Source organism: Protobothrops mucrosquamatus, unplaced genomic scaffold, assembly GCF_001527695.2.
Source record: "Protobothrops mucrosquamatus isolate PMUCROS unplaced genomic scaffold, P.Mucros_1.0 scaffold140, whole genome shotgun sequence".
In the NCBI taxonomy this organism is placed as follows: domain Eukaryota; kingdom Metazoa; phylum Chordata; class Lepidosauria; order Squamata; family Viperidae; genus Protobothrops; species Protobothrops mucrosquamatus.
In genome coordinates this window covers 480,445-494,133 of record NW_015386506.1, presented here as the reverse complement: position 1 = coordinate 494,133, position 13,689 = coordinate 480,445, and the positions used below count along the sequence as shown (strand labels likewise).

General features: G+C 38.3%; 1 protein-coding gene across 1 annotated transcript in view; it reads left to right on the top strand.

Annotated features, from left to right (window-relative positions):
- Positions 1-13,177, top strand: part of DHX9 (DExH-box helicase 9) — a 33,780-nt gene extending 20,603 nt beyond the window's left edge. Inside the window, exons 15-27 of the mRNA XM_015813114.1 lie at positions 655-755; positions 1,226-1,439; positions 1,695-1,789; positions 1,990-2,063; positions 4,873-5,025; positions 5,383-5,543; positions 7,519-7,630; positions 7,839-8,000; positions 8,109-8,236; positions 9,594-9,823; positions 11,037-11,152; positions 11,542-11,745; positions 12,334-13,177. Of these exons, the coding sequence (XP_015668600.1) occupies positions 655-755; positions 1,226-1,439; positions 1,695-1,789; positions 1,990-2,063; positions 4,873-5,025; positions 5,383-5,543; positions 7,519-7,630; positions 7,839-8,000; positions 8,109-8,236; positions 9,594-9,823; positions 11,037-11,152; positions 11,542-11,745; positions 12,334-12,616 (2,033 nt within the window). The 3' untranslated portion in view covers positions 12,617-13,177. The remainder of the gene's footprint in view (positions 1-654; positions 756-1,225; positions 1,440-1,694; positions 1,790-1,989; positions 2,064-4,872; positions 5,026-5,382; positions 5,544-7,518; positions 7,631-7,838; positions 8,001-8,108; positions 8,237-9,593; positions 9,824-11,036; positions 11,153-11,541; positions 11,746-12,333) is intronic.
- Positions 13,178-13,689: the final 512 nt, after the last annotated feature.

Here is a 13,689-nt window from a genome sequence, read left to right as displayed (position 1 = left end):
TTTCCACCAATTTTTCTTCTAATTTCTTTATAACTGAAGCCTTGTTCACTTAATAATACTATTTTACATCGCTTTCTGGGCAACCAGTTAACTATTTGCACCATTACTTTAAGTTTATTACATTTTACAAGCTCACTAAATGAAAGAAAAAAAACCCAACCAACTTGATAGTGAGCACCTAATACACTGACAAATGTCCTCTCAGCTTCAATATATGATATCAATAACTTACTCCTACTGTGATCTGATTGGCTCATTGCCAAAACAAGATGACACCTGATTGGCGCTCTAAACACTCATGCTCATTGGCTACAGTCAGCTGAAGGAAAGCTATCTGATATCAACCTAAGCAAGTTGTGCTTCCTTTTTCTGGTTATTTGGCTATAACGTTTCATAGACTACAGTACAGATAATTGAACAAACTATGTTGCATTACATTCTTGATTAAATTATATTTCCATTGATATATAATTTTATGGTACTATTCCAAAAAAAGTGGTGTTATTAGCCATCAAACCTCAAAAATAGACTTTTCCCAAAAGGTTTCTACTATTTTGGCCACTACTGTAGATGTCTTTTTGGAAATCCCAACAGAAACTGGCACTTTAGCTGATCAGAGGATTTCTACAGTAATCTTACTCTTTTTGGTTATAGAATATTTTCTGGAAGACTGTATTCAAATGACTAAATTTATTCCTCCACCGAAGGATAAGAAAAAGAAAGATAAGGATGAAGAAGGTACTGAAGATGATGATGTAAGTATGTTGTTAAGGATTTTTAGTCCAAATAAAATTGCAATATTGCTTATAAAAGCTAGAATTATGATGATAAAGCATGCATGGTTATACATCTTTTATAATGGCATATGTCTTTGTATAGTGCGTTGAGCTTTATTATTTCTTGTTATACTAAGCAAAATAAAGTATATACTGTTTCTATTTGAAACATAGGGCACTTTATATTGAGCTAATAGTGGACTTAGGACAAATATTTTGAGTCAGTCATTGCGGTCCGTTTTGATTTGCTCATGTGTCTTTCTGCTTTTTCAATCTCCCAGCAGTGATTTGCATAATAATAGTACTGTCATTAGTGTTAATATTATATATAAAAATTTTCTAATAGAAGAGGACATGCATGCCTTAGTTGAATGGTGGAATCATTTGTGCTCTCTGAGCTTCGTTATTTGCATACGGACATTTCATTCATTATTTCAATTTTCCTCTAGGCAAATTGCAACCTTATCTGTAGCGATGAATATGGCCCAGAAACAAAAAGCCGCATGGCCCAGATGAATGAGAAGGAAACTCCTTTTGAACTCATAGAGGCTTTGTTGAAATATATTGAGACCTTGAATGCCACTGGAGCAGTCCTTGTCTTCTTGCCTGGCTGGAATCTGATATACACTATGCAGAAATACCTGGAAATGAATCCACACTTTGGTACAAGCAATTTTCAGCTGTATTTTTTTTTTACTTCCCCCCCCCCCCGCTGAGGTGATCATAAAACTGAAAGAGCTTTCCTTATGTATGGAGGAGTGAAACCTATTTATTTATTAAATTTATATGCCACCCATCTCACTGTCTAGCAACTCTGAATGTCTAATTGCTGAAAAGAAGATGTACTATTTAAAATAGGAGATATACAAATGAAATAAGCTTGCTTAAAATATTTTCCTTCTTCCACTCTTACTGTAGGAAGCCAGAGATACCGAGTTCTTCCTCTGCATTCCCAGATACCCCGAGAAGAGCAGCGCAAAGTATTTGATCCGGTGGCCCCCGGAATCACCAAGGTGAACCTCTTGGAATAGGTGTAGCTCAACCATTTCCAACTTGCAGCCTTCAAGTTGTTTTATAATGGTTGTTCCTGGAATTTGTATAAAGCATGGCACTGGGAAGGTGTAATCCCAGCACATTGGGAGAGTTCGGGTGGGAGGGTGCGTTTGTGAATGCAGCCTTGTATTCAAGCATACAATATTGTTTGTCTCCCTAGGTGATCTTATCAACCAATATTGCAGAGACCAGCATAACCATCAATGATGTGGTCTATGTTATTGATTCTTGCAAGTGAGTTCTGAAACTGCTTCCTGTACTTGTGTTTGCTCTCTTCATTGCATTTAATTTTAGTCCCTTTTTTTTTTTTTTTTGGCTGTGCTTTCTGATTTCCGCTACTGGATTTGCATCTGATCTATGTTCTCAGACACTCAAGTGTCCATTTGCTGCAGTATTGTCAACACTGCAGATAATTCATGTTTCTTTCTCCAGTTTTAAATTCATGCTTGTCTTTTTTTTCAGTCCAGCTTTGTGTTGTATATAGCAGCATATAGATTTGACGACAATGATGAGAGCTGAATAACTAGGGAGAAAGTATGTAGCCATGTCTAGCTCTTTGCCAATTTGGAACCAATCTGTTTCACCAAGATTATGATCTTATGTCCTGTTTTTAGATTTATCGTTAGAATAATTAGATGTTCTAGTAGCCCATTTTCCTAATGACAGTCCACAGGTTGTTGTGGTCAAGACAATCGTATCAACGCTGTAAACATTGGATGTTCCTGCTCTGACAACTGATGAAAATCGCAGCCATTTTCGCTTTGCTTTTAACATGCTTTTTCTTCTATTTAGAAGGGGGGCTGGGATGAATGCTTGAGCTCAGCTAGAAATAATAATAACTCTGCTTTGTGGGAACCGAAGCAGGCTGAGGAGCTGGAGACAAAACCGGTGTTTCAGGCTAATTGGAGAATGATTTATGACAGCTTATTGGGGGTGTGAATTGCAATTTGTTACTTTGTATCGGAGGAAGGGAATCTAGTTTTTGGGTTCAACTACGTAGTGCCAATACTTTGTTTCCTGAATAAAATGTTCTTTGAGGGAGAATTCTTGCCTTGAAGTTCTTTTAATGGGTTTCATCTATCGGAACCATGGCAAATCGAGTGCTTTTCAATGAATGACATGTTGACAACTTTTTGGCATTCTCTGACTTTCTGAATTATTAAGCATGCAGTGCTGATTCATATTCCTTAGCCTTTATTGAAACACATTTGAGAAATAGGTACTTCTGTTTTCAGGTGGGGCCTTAGTCCGTGTTAAATGATCTTGAGATTACCTTGCTAGCATATGAAATTAAGGATTTTGTGCAATAGTTTTTGCAGTCTATTAAGTTTCTTTTTTATTATTATTAATATGTAGACTTCTAATTTTTGGCCAGTGTTGTTTTTTCACATTTGTTGGTGTAATGTAGTTAGAGCCTTAAGTGAGTCTTTTATATCAGAGTTCCCCAACTTTTTAGATTTTGCAGACTGGCAGAGGGTGTGTGTGTCAGAGGGGATGGTTCTACGTGCCTGCCGCTCGTGTGAGTGGGGATGTGTGCGTGCGGTCTCGCCTGCCACTTCTGCAGCCTGGTTCTGAAAGGTTCAAGGACTGGTAGTGGGCTGCAGCCCAGGGGTTGGGGACCCCTGTTTTATGTGCTGTATTTTTATAAGCAATATATCGATTCCGGTAGCCTTTCCACTTAGTAATAAGCAGAGAATACGTCTCCGTTGCCTGTAGGCAATAGTCTTCAAAAGTATCTTGGAAGTTGGCATTTGTGTTGTACAGATTTTCATTATTATACTACATTATGTACAGATTTTCATTATTATACTACATTATGTACTATTATAATTCTATATCTGATTTTTTTTCTCCACTAACATCTGTTTATTGGCATCATTTAACAAACTACTTCAGATTGAAGTGTTCTTCTGAATTCCAAGATGCTAGAAAACTTCCCTTGTTTTTCCATATCTCTTTCCATCTTCAGTCTCTTTGTAGATATCATTATATTACTTCCCGTTATCTCCTAGCAGTTTTTTTGAAATGTCTTAGTAAACTCCTTCACGAGATCATTAACTTTATTGATTTGGGTTGCTTCTTCAGCAATTTCCACTATCTAGCCTAACATACTTTTTAATTTCTTGTAATTCTTAGGGTTTTTTGACAGTCTCTTTAACATTTTTTTTTTATTTGAGCCCACAGTTGCTCATCAGTGAGGTTTAGGGCTTCTGAGTTGATCTCAGCACTCTCCTTAAAGCTGGTTGGATATGCTTTGAAGATCATAATTTAGAAGCCGGATAGCTTTCTTCTTTTGTTTTAGCTTGATTTTGAACATGCACTTGAGCAATGATATTGTTGTAGTTTTCTTACAAGAAATCATGATACAGTAATTATTTTTACTTAGGTTTAGACTAGGTTAAGTTTCAGATTCACATTTTTCATCTCGATTTGGTTCCCCTTCTTTTTGTTCAGGCTTTTCATTGTACCACCTGTTTCTTTTCCTTAAGCAAATAAAAGAAACCAGTGAAATAGGGCAGGAGATCTGTAGAGAAGTAGCAAATGGACAAGATAGAAGAGTCAGGGTTTGAATGAAATTGTAGCCCACATAGCTGTATTAGCTTCAGACGAAGATCAAATAGACTAATTTTAATTTCAGTTTGAAAAGCTTATCTCAAGTTCAGCTTCTGATATCTCTGTACATAGGTGCATGTCCTTGGCTGCAGTACAGACTTTGGTTGCCATTTCCATTCTGGGGGAGAGGTGGATGAATGAATGACTTCCTAGTGCAGCCTTCAGATTTTCTGACACTCATCCACATACTAACCAAATTCATTCTTACTCAGTTTTTTTCCCCCCAAGATCTACTATGGTCACTTAGGTGCCGTCGCCTGTTAAGGCTAGTAGGGTTCACAACATTGTATCTAACAAGATTGATCTTGCCATTCACTGCAGAATATTATCCAGTGCTTTTTTTTTTTACAAGTTTGGGATGCTGCCTCTTGTTTGTAAAAGTGATCTCCCAATGTTAAGGAGTTAATTTAGTATTTTTTCCAACCCACAGACAGAAAGTTAAACTATTCACTGCTCATAACAACATGACCAATTATGCCACTGTGTGGGCCTCAAAAACGAATCTGGAGCAACGGAAAGGACGGGCTGGTCGTGTCCGTCCTGGATTCTGCTTCCATCTTTGCAGCAGAGCACGTTTTGATAGGTAGGCTCATACTCTGCGCTTCTAGATATTCTGGGGTCTGTTAAGTAATTGATGTGGAAAAAGAAATCGAAACCCAGCTGAGGCAAGAGGAATTAAGAGTGTGGGATGGGTAAGGGTATACTGTATGTGACGTGCAGTCACTGGTACCGTGTGAGCCAGCAGCAGATTTCTTACAGCATTAATAACTGATAGTGCAAAGCAGGTTTATGTATTTGTTGTATGACATAGCAGTAGTTTTTATAAAGAGTTGTGGGATGAGAAGGTAAATATCAAAAACAACTTGGAGGTCATTATTAGCGAGAGATTGTAGCGTGAGCTATAGAGATGAATATACCCAAAATGTCCCCTCTCTTTCAGACTTGAGACTCATATGACCCCCGAAATGTTTCGAACACCACTGCATGAAATCGCTCTGAGCATCAAGCTGTTACGACTAGGCGGGATTGGACAATTTCTGGCCAAAGCTATAGAGCCGCCCCCTTTGGATGCAGTGATTGAAGCTGAGCATACACTCCGAGGTATCTGTCTTGTCAATGAAAATACGGTGCATATTTTCATAGCTCCTGTTGGTTGGTGAAATGAAATCCAGTTTGTTTGTTTATCCGATTTATATTGCTGGCCTTCTAGGCAAAACTTGGGCATCCAAGAAGAGAAAAGCACATGGGATTCTGTTAAACCAAGAAACTAAATAAAGCTACATTGAGGCTCAGTAAAGCTACAACATCACTAATCATATACACTTGTACCAGAGCCCCCATATTAACATCCTGACTCCAGTAACTGAGGCAAGATTCATGTCTTCTCGGACTTGCAAAAGATCAATAGAGTAGAGGTAGCTATGTTTCAAAGGGGAAGCTGTTCCATAGGGCAGGGTTAATACCATATAAGATAGTGAATATGTACTAGTGTTGTTGTCATGACATTTAGAAGGGCGTCAAATGTTTACTCTGGGCATAAAGCTATTAGTTCATATAGTAACTAGGAATAGCTTAATGTAGGTAGCTGTTAAGCTTAGCATCTGTTTTTGATGCCTAAATGAATTCCCTCTAGCAGTTACATTGCTTTTCATCAAACTGGTGGAGGCTGTTAACTGTATCTTTGCAAAATCCCAGAACAGATTTAATTCTTCTTTTGTTTCTAAAATGGTGCCTTTTGCATTCCCAGGTCCTGTAATTTCTACGTCCCTTTCTGAAATGTCATTCACACACATCTCTTTCAAAAACCTTTTGACTTGTGCTTTTCAATTTGCTTGAGGCTTTGCTATTACATAGCACTCTGATCTGTTCTCAACAAAATTCCTAATACAGGATGGTTTTCTTCTTCCTAACTAATCCTATATTAGGGGTTTGATCAGCTGTGGACCTTCTAATTACCAAAATTGTTATCTACTGAACAACACAAATTGCACTTTTCTTTATCTGAATCACTTGACTCTGCTTGGACTGGTCTACTTTGTATTGGTCTACACCAGGGGTAGGCAACCTTGGCTCTTTTATGACTCATGGACTTCAACTCCCAGAATTCCTGAGCCAGCATAGTTGAAGTCCACGAGTCATAAAAGAGCCAAGGCTGCCTACCCCTGGTCTACACAGTATACTCACTCTTACAAATTTTTATTAATTTTCAAATAAATTCTTAATACAAATATGGTGCACATCACCAAAAAAAANGCATCCACCCTCTCTTTCACCCTTCCTACCTACTTCCCTCTTCCTTTCCTCCCCTCCTACCCACACCTCTCTCCTCTTTCTCTTCCAACTACCCTACACATCCCACCTCCTTCTTTTCCTCAACCTTCGGATGCAGTTTGGGGGTACTAGCCGACCACCTTCTCTTCACAAAGAAAAAATTACATTATTTCTCTATAACATATTAATACACCAAATTTTATATAACTCTACCCCCTTCCCCCCTCCCCCCCCAGACTTCCCAGAACTGAATACAGGGATAAGCACATAACATCCCAAATCTAAATAAAGCTACCCAAACATAATACAATCAAATATTAACATACTTTAACTCTAATATACAATAATAAACATAAAGTCTACACAGTATACTGAATGGAAAAGAGAAGAAAAGTTAAATCACTTGAGGTATAGATTTGAAAACCTCTCATTTGTGCTGTTTTATGTCCATTTCAGAGTAGCAAAACTAAATGTCTAATTTGCTAAGTTATGTTATCACTTCAGTCAGAGATCAACATTTGAACACAGATAATATGCAAATAAAAAAGTCAAGGTGTTTTCACAACTTCGTAAGAATTGTCATTACAAGGACCCAATTACAGTCTACAGAATTGAGCATTATATTTTCAACAGTATTCAGCACTCCTTCCCATTTGGAAAATTAATGAGCAGGGCGGCAGCAATGTATCAGCCTTTTATTTCATTTTCACCTTCACAGATTTAAATATTTCACCACAATAACTGATGAAAAAAAAAGTAGTTGAAAACTACACGAGGTTTTACTTACGCTTTTTTTTTATTTTAGAGCTTGATGCCCTGGATTCCAATGATGAACTGACCCCTCTTGGGAGAATTTTAGCAAGGCTCCCCATTGAACCTCGACTTGGCAAAATGATGATAATGGGGTGCATATTTTAGTAAGTGATAATAAATTCAAAAGTAGCTGGGGGGAAAAGGAGGGGGGACTCTGGAAGAAGAGAATTGATTTTCTGATAAAGTCATGTTTACCTAGGAACAATAAAGTGAATCTCACCAGCAGTCTCTGTCCCCTTCGTTCCTTCTGCTCAGGAGTGCCATTTGTTATATTGCAGTGTAGCTCAGCTGATTTTCTGCTTTTTCTTTCAGTGTTGGTGATGCCGTGTGTACTATCTCTGCTGCCACCTGCTTCCCTGAGCCATTCATCAGTGAGGGTAAAAGGCTGGGTTACGTGCATAGGAATTTTGCTGGAAATCGGTTCTCCGATCACGTGGCCCTGCTCTCAGTCTTCCAAGCCTGGGATAATGCAAGGTAGTTTGATTTAGGGCAACACATAAGGCATCCCACTTTATATAAAAAAGCTCAGCATATTACCCTTCCATGGAGTGGCTTGACTGATTCTTACCCATTTTCTTGCAGAATGGGTGGAGAAAATGCTGAAATTCGTTTCTGTGAGTTTAAGAGACTCAATATGGCAACACTCAGAATGACCTGGGAAGCCAAAGTACAGCTGAAAGAAATTCTGGTTAACTCTGGATTCCCAGAAGGTAAAAATAAAAGAAAAACTTTGTACGAACGTGAAGGAAGCTCCTGCTTACCGACCATTAGATTTGTAACCATTCCAAGAAAAAAAATAACTTTATGGCCCGCTTACGATTTTCACAGTGTCCCTCAATCACATGATCACCATTATACTCAGCATGCATTGTCCTGTGCCTATGCTTTGATGGGGTTTTTTTTCCTTTTTCCTTCACTTGCAGAGTAGAAAGAGTGGAATTTGATTTCAGGAGAGTAAACTGATGCTCTTCTACACATCAAAAGCAATGCAGTCATACCAGCAGCTGTGGCCTAGGAGCCAGAGTCACTTTACACAAATATGTTACTTTTTCTCCAATCTCTCCACTCTGCAAGGGTGGTAGGGGAAAAAAAGGCAAGTGATTTCTGTAGACAGCTCCTTTGCCTAATCCTTCCCCAAGCCCCTCCCCCCATTTAGCAGAGGGATTAGAGAGAAAGAAATTGCAAGAGACTAAGCTGTTTTGCTGCTCTGCACATTGAAAGCAATGTAATTGAGTCAGCGGTAAGGGTCAGGCAAAAGATTGCCTACAGAAATTGCTTACTTTTTTTCTCTCTCCTCCCTCACCCTCACAGAGCAGAAAGATTAGAGAGGAAGAAATGTCAAGATAGTAGTATCAGATGTTTGCATAGCATGCCCATGGCTTCCAGTTATTGATCACTTAGTTTAGCAGTGGAATTGCTGGTCCCAATTACAGTCATTAAGTGTGGGCTACTGTAGCTGTTTGTGGCAGCACTTTCGGGTATTCTGAACCTGATAGACTAAGCTATATTTCTTATTACATATAATTTGATCGTTCTTTAAGGTTTCTGGATGTGGAGGTAGAAAGAGTGAGTGTGTTGCATGTGTGTCTGCCTGCCTGCCTGTATCTGTGTGTGTACCCCCCACACATAAAGATAAATAGTAAATAGTTCTATAACTTGTTCAAAGTCTTGTGATTTCTCTGCAGAAATAATTTCTATCGTTTGATTTCATGTTACTTTTAATCTCATTTTGAAGTAATTTACATAAACACAATCTGGGTTTCAAAGAATATGAGAAGAATTTATGTTCTTCTATACATACTGTAGCTGTTATGTAAAGTATATTGGGGGTTTTTTGCCCCTGAGGAAAAAATAAGCTTTCCATGGTGTACATTATGTTAAAATAATAAGTAATCTTTAATTTATGCATTGCAAACAAAACTATTTAATAGAATATATGTGTGCTTTGAGTTAGAACAGGCATGAATTGAAAAGTTTCAAACATTGAAATACTATTCAGTTTATATAATTAGTTTTGTGTATTGTTGGTAAGATGCTGAGAAATGCCCTTTTTTGGTCTCTTTCTAGAGAGTTTAATGACTCAGGTGTTCAACAACACTGGACCAGATAACAACCTGGATGTTGTGATCTCTCTGCTGGCTTTTGGCCTGTATCCCAATGTCTGCTTTCACAAAGAAAAGAGGAAGATTCTCACTACCGAAGGACGTAATGCTCTCATTCACAAATCCTCTGTTAACTGCCCATTCAGCAGCCAGGATATGAAGTATCCTTCTCCTTTCTTTGTTTTTGGAGAAAAGGTAAAATTATATATATATATTTTAAAAAAGGCCCTTGGACTGTCAAATGTCCATGTAGTCTTTGAATATTGAGATATTAGGTGACACGCAGATTGATCAGAAAGATGCCACTTGTGAATCATTTTGTATGCAGAACAGCTGGTTTTGATTGGTCAGTGCCTGGCCTAAAATATGCAGGTATTAAACTTTGTGTGGAACAAAATGGACCTCTTTTATGGACTAGGCAGGGAAGGGAGGAAAAAGACAAGGACATCAGTGGGTCGGGGAAGAAGGAAAGGTAGGTCATGGTCATATGCCATAGTGGAGCAGTGGTAGCAGGGAGAAGGAAGGGGAGCAGCTCCGAAAATAGGGTTGGAAGAATATACCCCATTGGAAATTGTTAAACAAAGAGGGAGAAATATATACCAGGTTTGCCTCACCTGACCCCAGAACAACAAGTCAGCATTTACATTTTGTCAAAACAGTGGCTGTTTTGAAATGCATTAGCAGAACCTCTGGAACATGCTGGTTTACTGCAGATTCAAAACAATTTATTTTTCTCATTCATTCACACTCCTGGTGATACACATTTGTTTTCCTAATAAAAATGTTTCTATCTGCATGTGAGGATTGCCTGTTTGGTATCAGCAGGTGCTACAAAACCTAATTTTCTTTCCGTTTAATCAGTGCATATATTTTTTATTAATAAATAATTGCTTTAATAATACCAAATTTGCAAAATTGGATTCATGGACGTGTGCTTTGTGGACTTTGAAGAAATTGTGATCTTGTTTCCTGCTTATGTATTTGTTTAATATTTCAATTTTGAGACTGCCCCCTTCCTGGGTGACTTACAGATAAAAATTCAAAGAAAACAAAATTTATATATATAAAAGGACAATGACTAAAACCTTAAAAGTAAAACAGAAACCATCCAAAGAGGCTTTCCCCCCCCCCTTCTAGCCCAGTGCTTGGGAGAACAACCAGATCTTAAGTAGATTGTGGAAAGTCAGACCACTTAACTTTTTAAAGATCCGTGAAGGTCAGGTGGGTACCGTCATTTGCTGGGACAGCACATTCGAGTAAGTTAAAGCATCACATAGATGGTGGTCTTAATACCACTTGAGGACATCCAATGTATGGGAGTCCAATACCTCTCTGAGCAGTTGAGTAAATAATAGAAAGTTGTTATACTTCATATTATACAATAGATTATGTACACATCTTTCTGCAGATTCGGACACGAGCTATCTCGGCCAAAGCAATGACCTTGGTGAGCCCTTTACAGCTGCTTCTCTTTGGCTCAAAGAAAGTGGCATCTGATGGAGAGATTATTACATTAGATGACTGGTATGATCCTTTGGCTGACTTTACATTATAAAGGTGGCAGGGGGGATTGTGAAACTTAGTAACTGGTTTAATTTAAAAGAAATGCGTAAGGAAAAACATAAGCTCAGATTATTCTTGTTTTAAGTGGCATAATACTTTATAGTTAGTTGTTCTTGTTAAATATATGTACTTTTTATTGCTTGGAAAAGAGATGCACTACTGTGCTCTGGTTTCTTTTCCTTCATTGCAACTGAAACTACTGCTTATACAGTGTAACGTTGGTCTTTAGAACAAGACATTCAAGTTCTCTTGTGCAGTATCTTTTCAGGAGTCTCTTCTTATAGAAGTCTAAGATGCTTAGTAGATAGGAAAAGAAATTTTCATTTGCTAAATTGCTTTCTTCACTTTAGGATCAAACTGAGGATGCCACACAGTGCAGCTGCCTGTATTATTTCTTTGCGTGCAGCAATGGAAGCTCTCGTGGTAGAAGTAACAAAAAATCCAGAAATCATCAGTGACATAGACCATATGAACAAACAGATGCTGAATGTAATTTCTGAAATCTCTAAACCCCTGGCTGCGGGAATTAATCTTGCAGTAGGTGGCAACATGAGGTTAGTTTCAAGCGGTTAGCTTAGAATCATAATTAAATGCTTATTTTTTGATAATTTGGTTCACCTGAGGTTTGAAAGAAGTCTCCTTTAACCAGAAATTTTACAACATATATATTTTACAAGTACATTGAGATACTGCAACTAAACACCATTTATAGTGAGTATGAAGTAGAAATAGACAGATGACATAATGAATAAACATGGGATCCACAGGAATTCATATTAGTGAACTACTTTGACAAAGAATAAAACAAGTATAACAAAAAGGATTTAAAAATATGATGGCACCAGTCTTTAGTTTCTTTTTTAAAAATGTGAATTTTAAAATACGGTGATTATGGAACACTATTCAGGTACATACATGGATAACGGTACACCTTTTATAAAATAAGTAGTATAGGGAATTTTTGAGTTAGAACTATGATCAAAATGCATTACTGTCTTAAAGACAAAGGCACAGTTTCCTCACACTTCTAATTACTTAAAGTAAGTGTTTCTTGGTATATACGCACAATTGTGTATTTGGAGGATTGTTGCACTTATTCATCTTTGCAGATAACCACAAATAATTTTAATTTTTATTCCTAGGTTTGGCGATGGACCTCGTCCACCTAAAATGGCTCGATATGACAGTGGAGGTGGCTACCGAGGAAGAAGTGGAACTGGCTATCGGGGGGGCTACCAAGGGGGCTATGGAGGTGGATATCGTGGTGGATATAATTCTTACCGTGGTGCTTCTGGGGGAAGAGGATATTCAGGGGGGGCTGGAGGTGGATTTCGAGGTAGCGGAGGTTTTCAAGGTTCAGGTGGAGGATACCAAACTGGAGGAAATAGAGGTGGTGGATTTAGAGGGGGGTGGAGTGGTTACTGAAAAAATGCTAGTGAAGATGTGGTAGCTCTTTGGATCTAAAGCTGAAAAGGAGCTTAAAGAAGTTCAGTCCTTCCTTTGGTTCCATGGAAAGCATTTGATCTCTGGAAAATAAGTTTAGGGTCAAGATGGTGCCAGTAGCCTTGCCACTCCGAAGCATCATTTTGGCTATATTCAAAGCATAGGCATCCTTAAATGTTAGTAAATCCAGAATAAAAGCATGCATGCACTTGTTTTATTCCATACATTTCTTTATTTGTAATACAGATCTCTTCCTGATTTAGGAGTTCATCATACTTTGGAATATTAATTTCAAATGATATTCATATGCAGTATTCACATTGCTTTAATTTTCTATGTTTATTTTGATCCTAATGAAGTTGTTAATTTTTAAGGGATTAGTCCTAGATACAGGCTTGAATTTTTGATTGTTAGTTGTATGATCCAAAACTGTGAGTTGGTTTATGCCTTTGGTCCTAGGATTGCAAGTTAGGAGCTTAAAGTTCTGTTCAAATGTTTGTCACATACTGCAACCTCTAAAATAAAAACTCCAAAAATGTCACAGAATATAGTAAACGTCATTTGTTGAACACCTGCCGAGTAACTAAACTGCCAACTCAAAATACATACCATGTATCCTTTTCTAAAAGAAGTAAAGAGTTCAGCCTCAACTACAGATACTCCTTGGCTTAGGACCATTTGTTCAGCGACTGAAGTTACGAAAATACTGAACGATGGGTGGTTATGACAAGCCCTTGAAGTTCCGGCCATCCCAGCAGCCGGGGCATGTGATTGCAGTCTGGGTGCTTGGCGACCTGTTTGCACTTAGGACCATTGCCAAGTGCCCTGTGATCCCTTGATTGCCATTTGCCACCTTCCCTGCCGGTTTCCCCAGAAAAATCAAAAGGGAAGGCGGCAGGGAAGATCACAAGTCACTGGGATGCGCCCCCCACACCTGTGCACCCTCCTCCTGCCCCTCTGCGCTTGTACTGACAATTTGTGCAGCCTCTCCGACCCAAGCAGCACCTCTTGCAGAGTCTTCTGGTTTCTAACTTGATGCCTTAATTACACCAAAC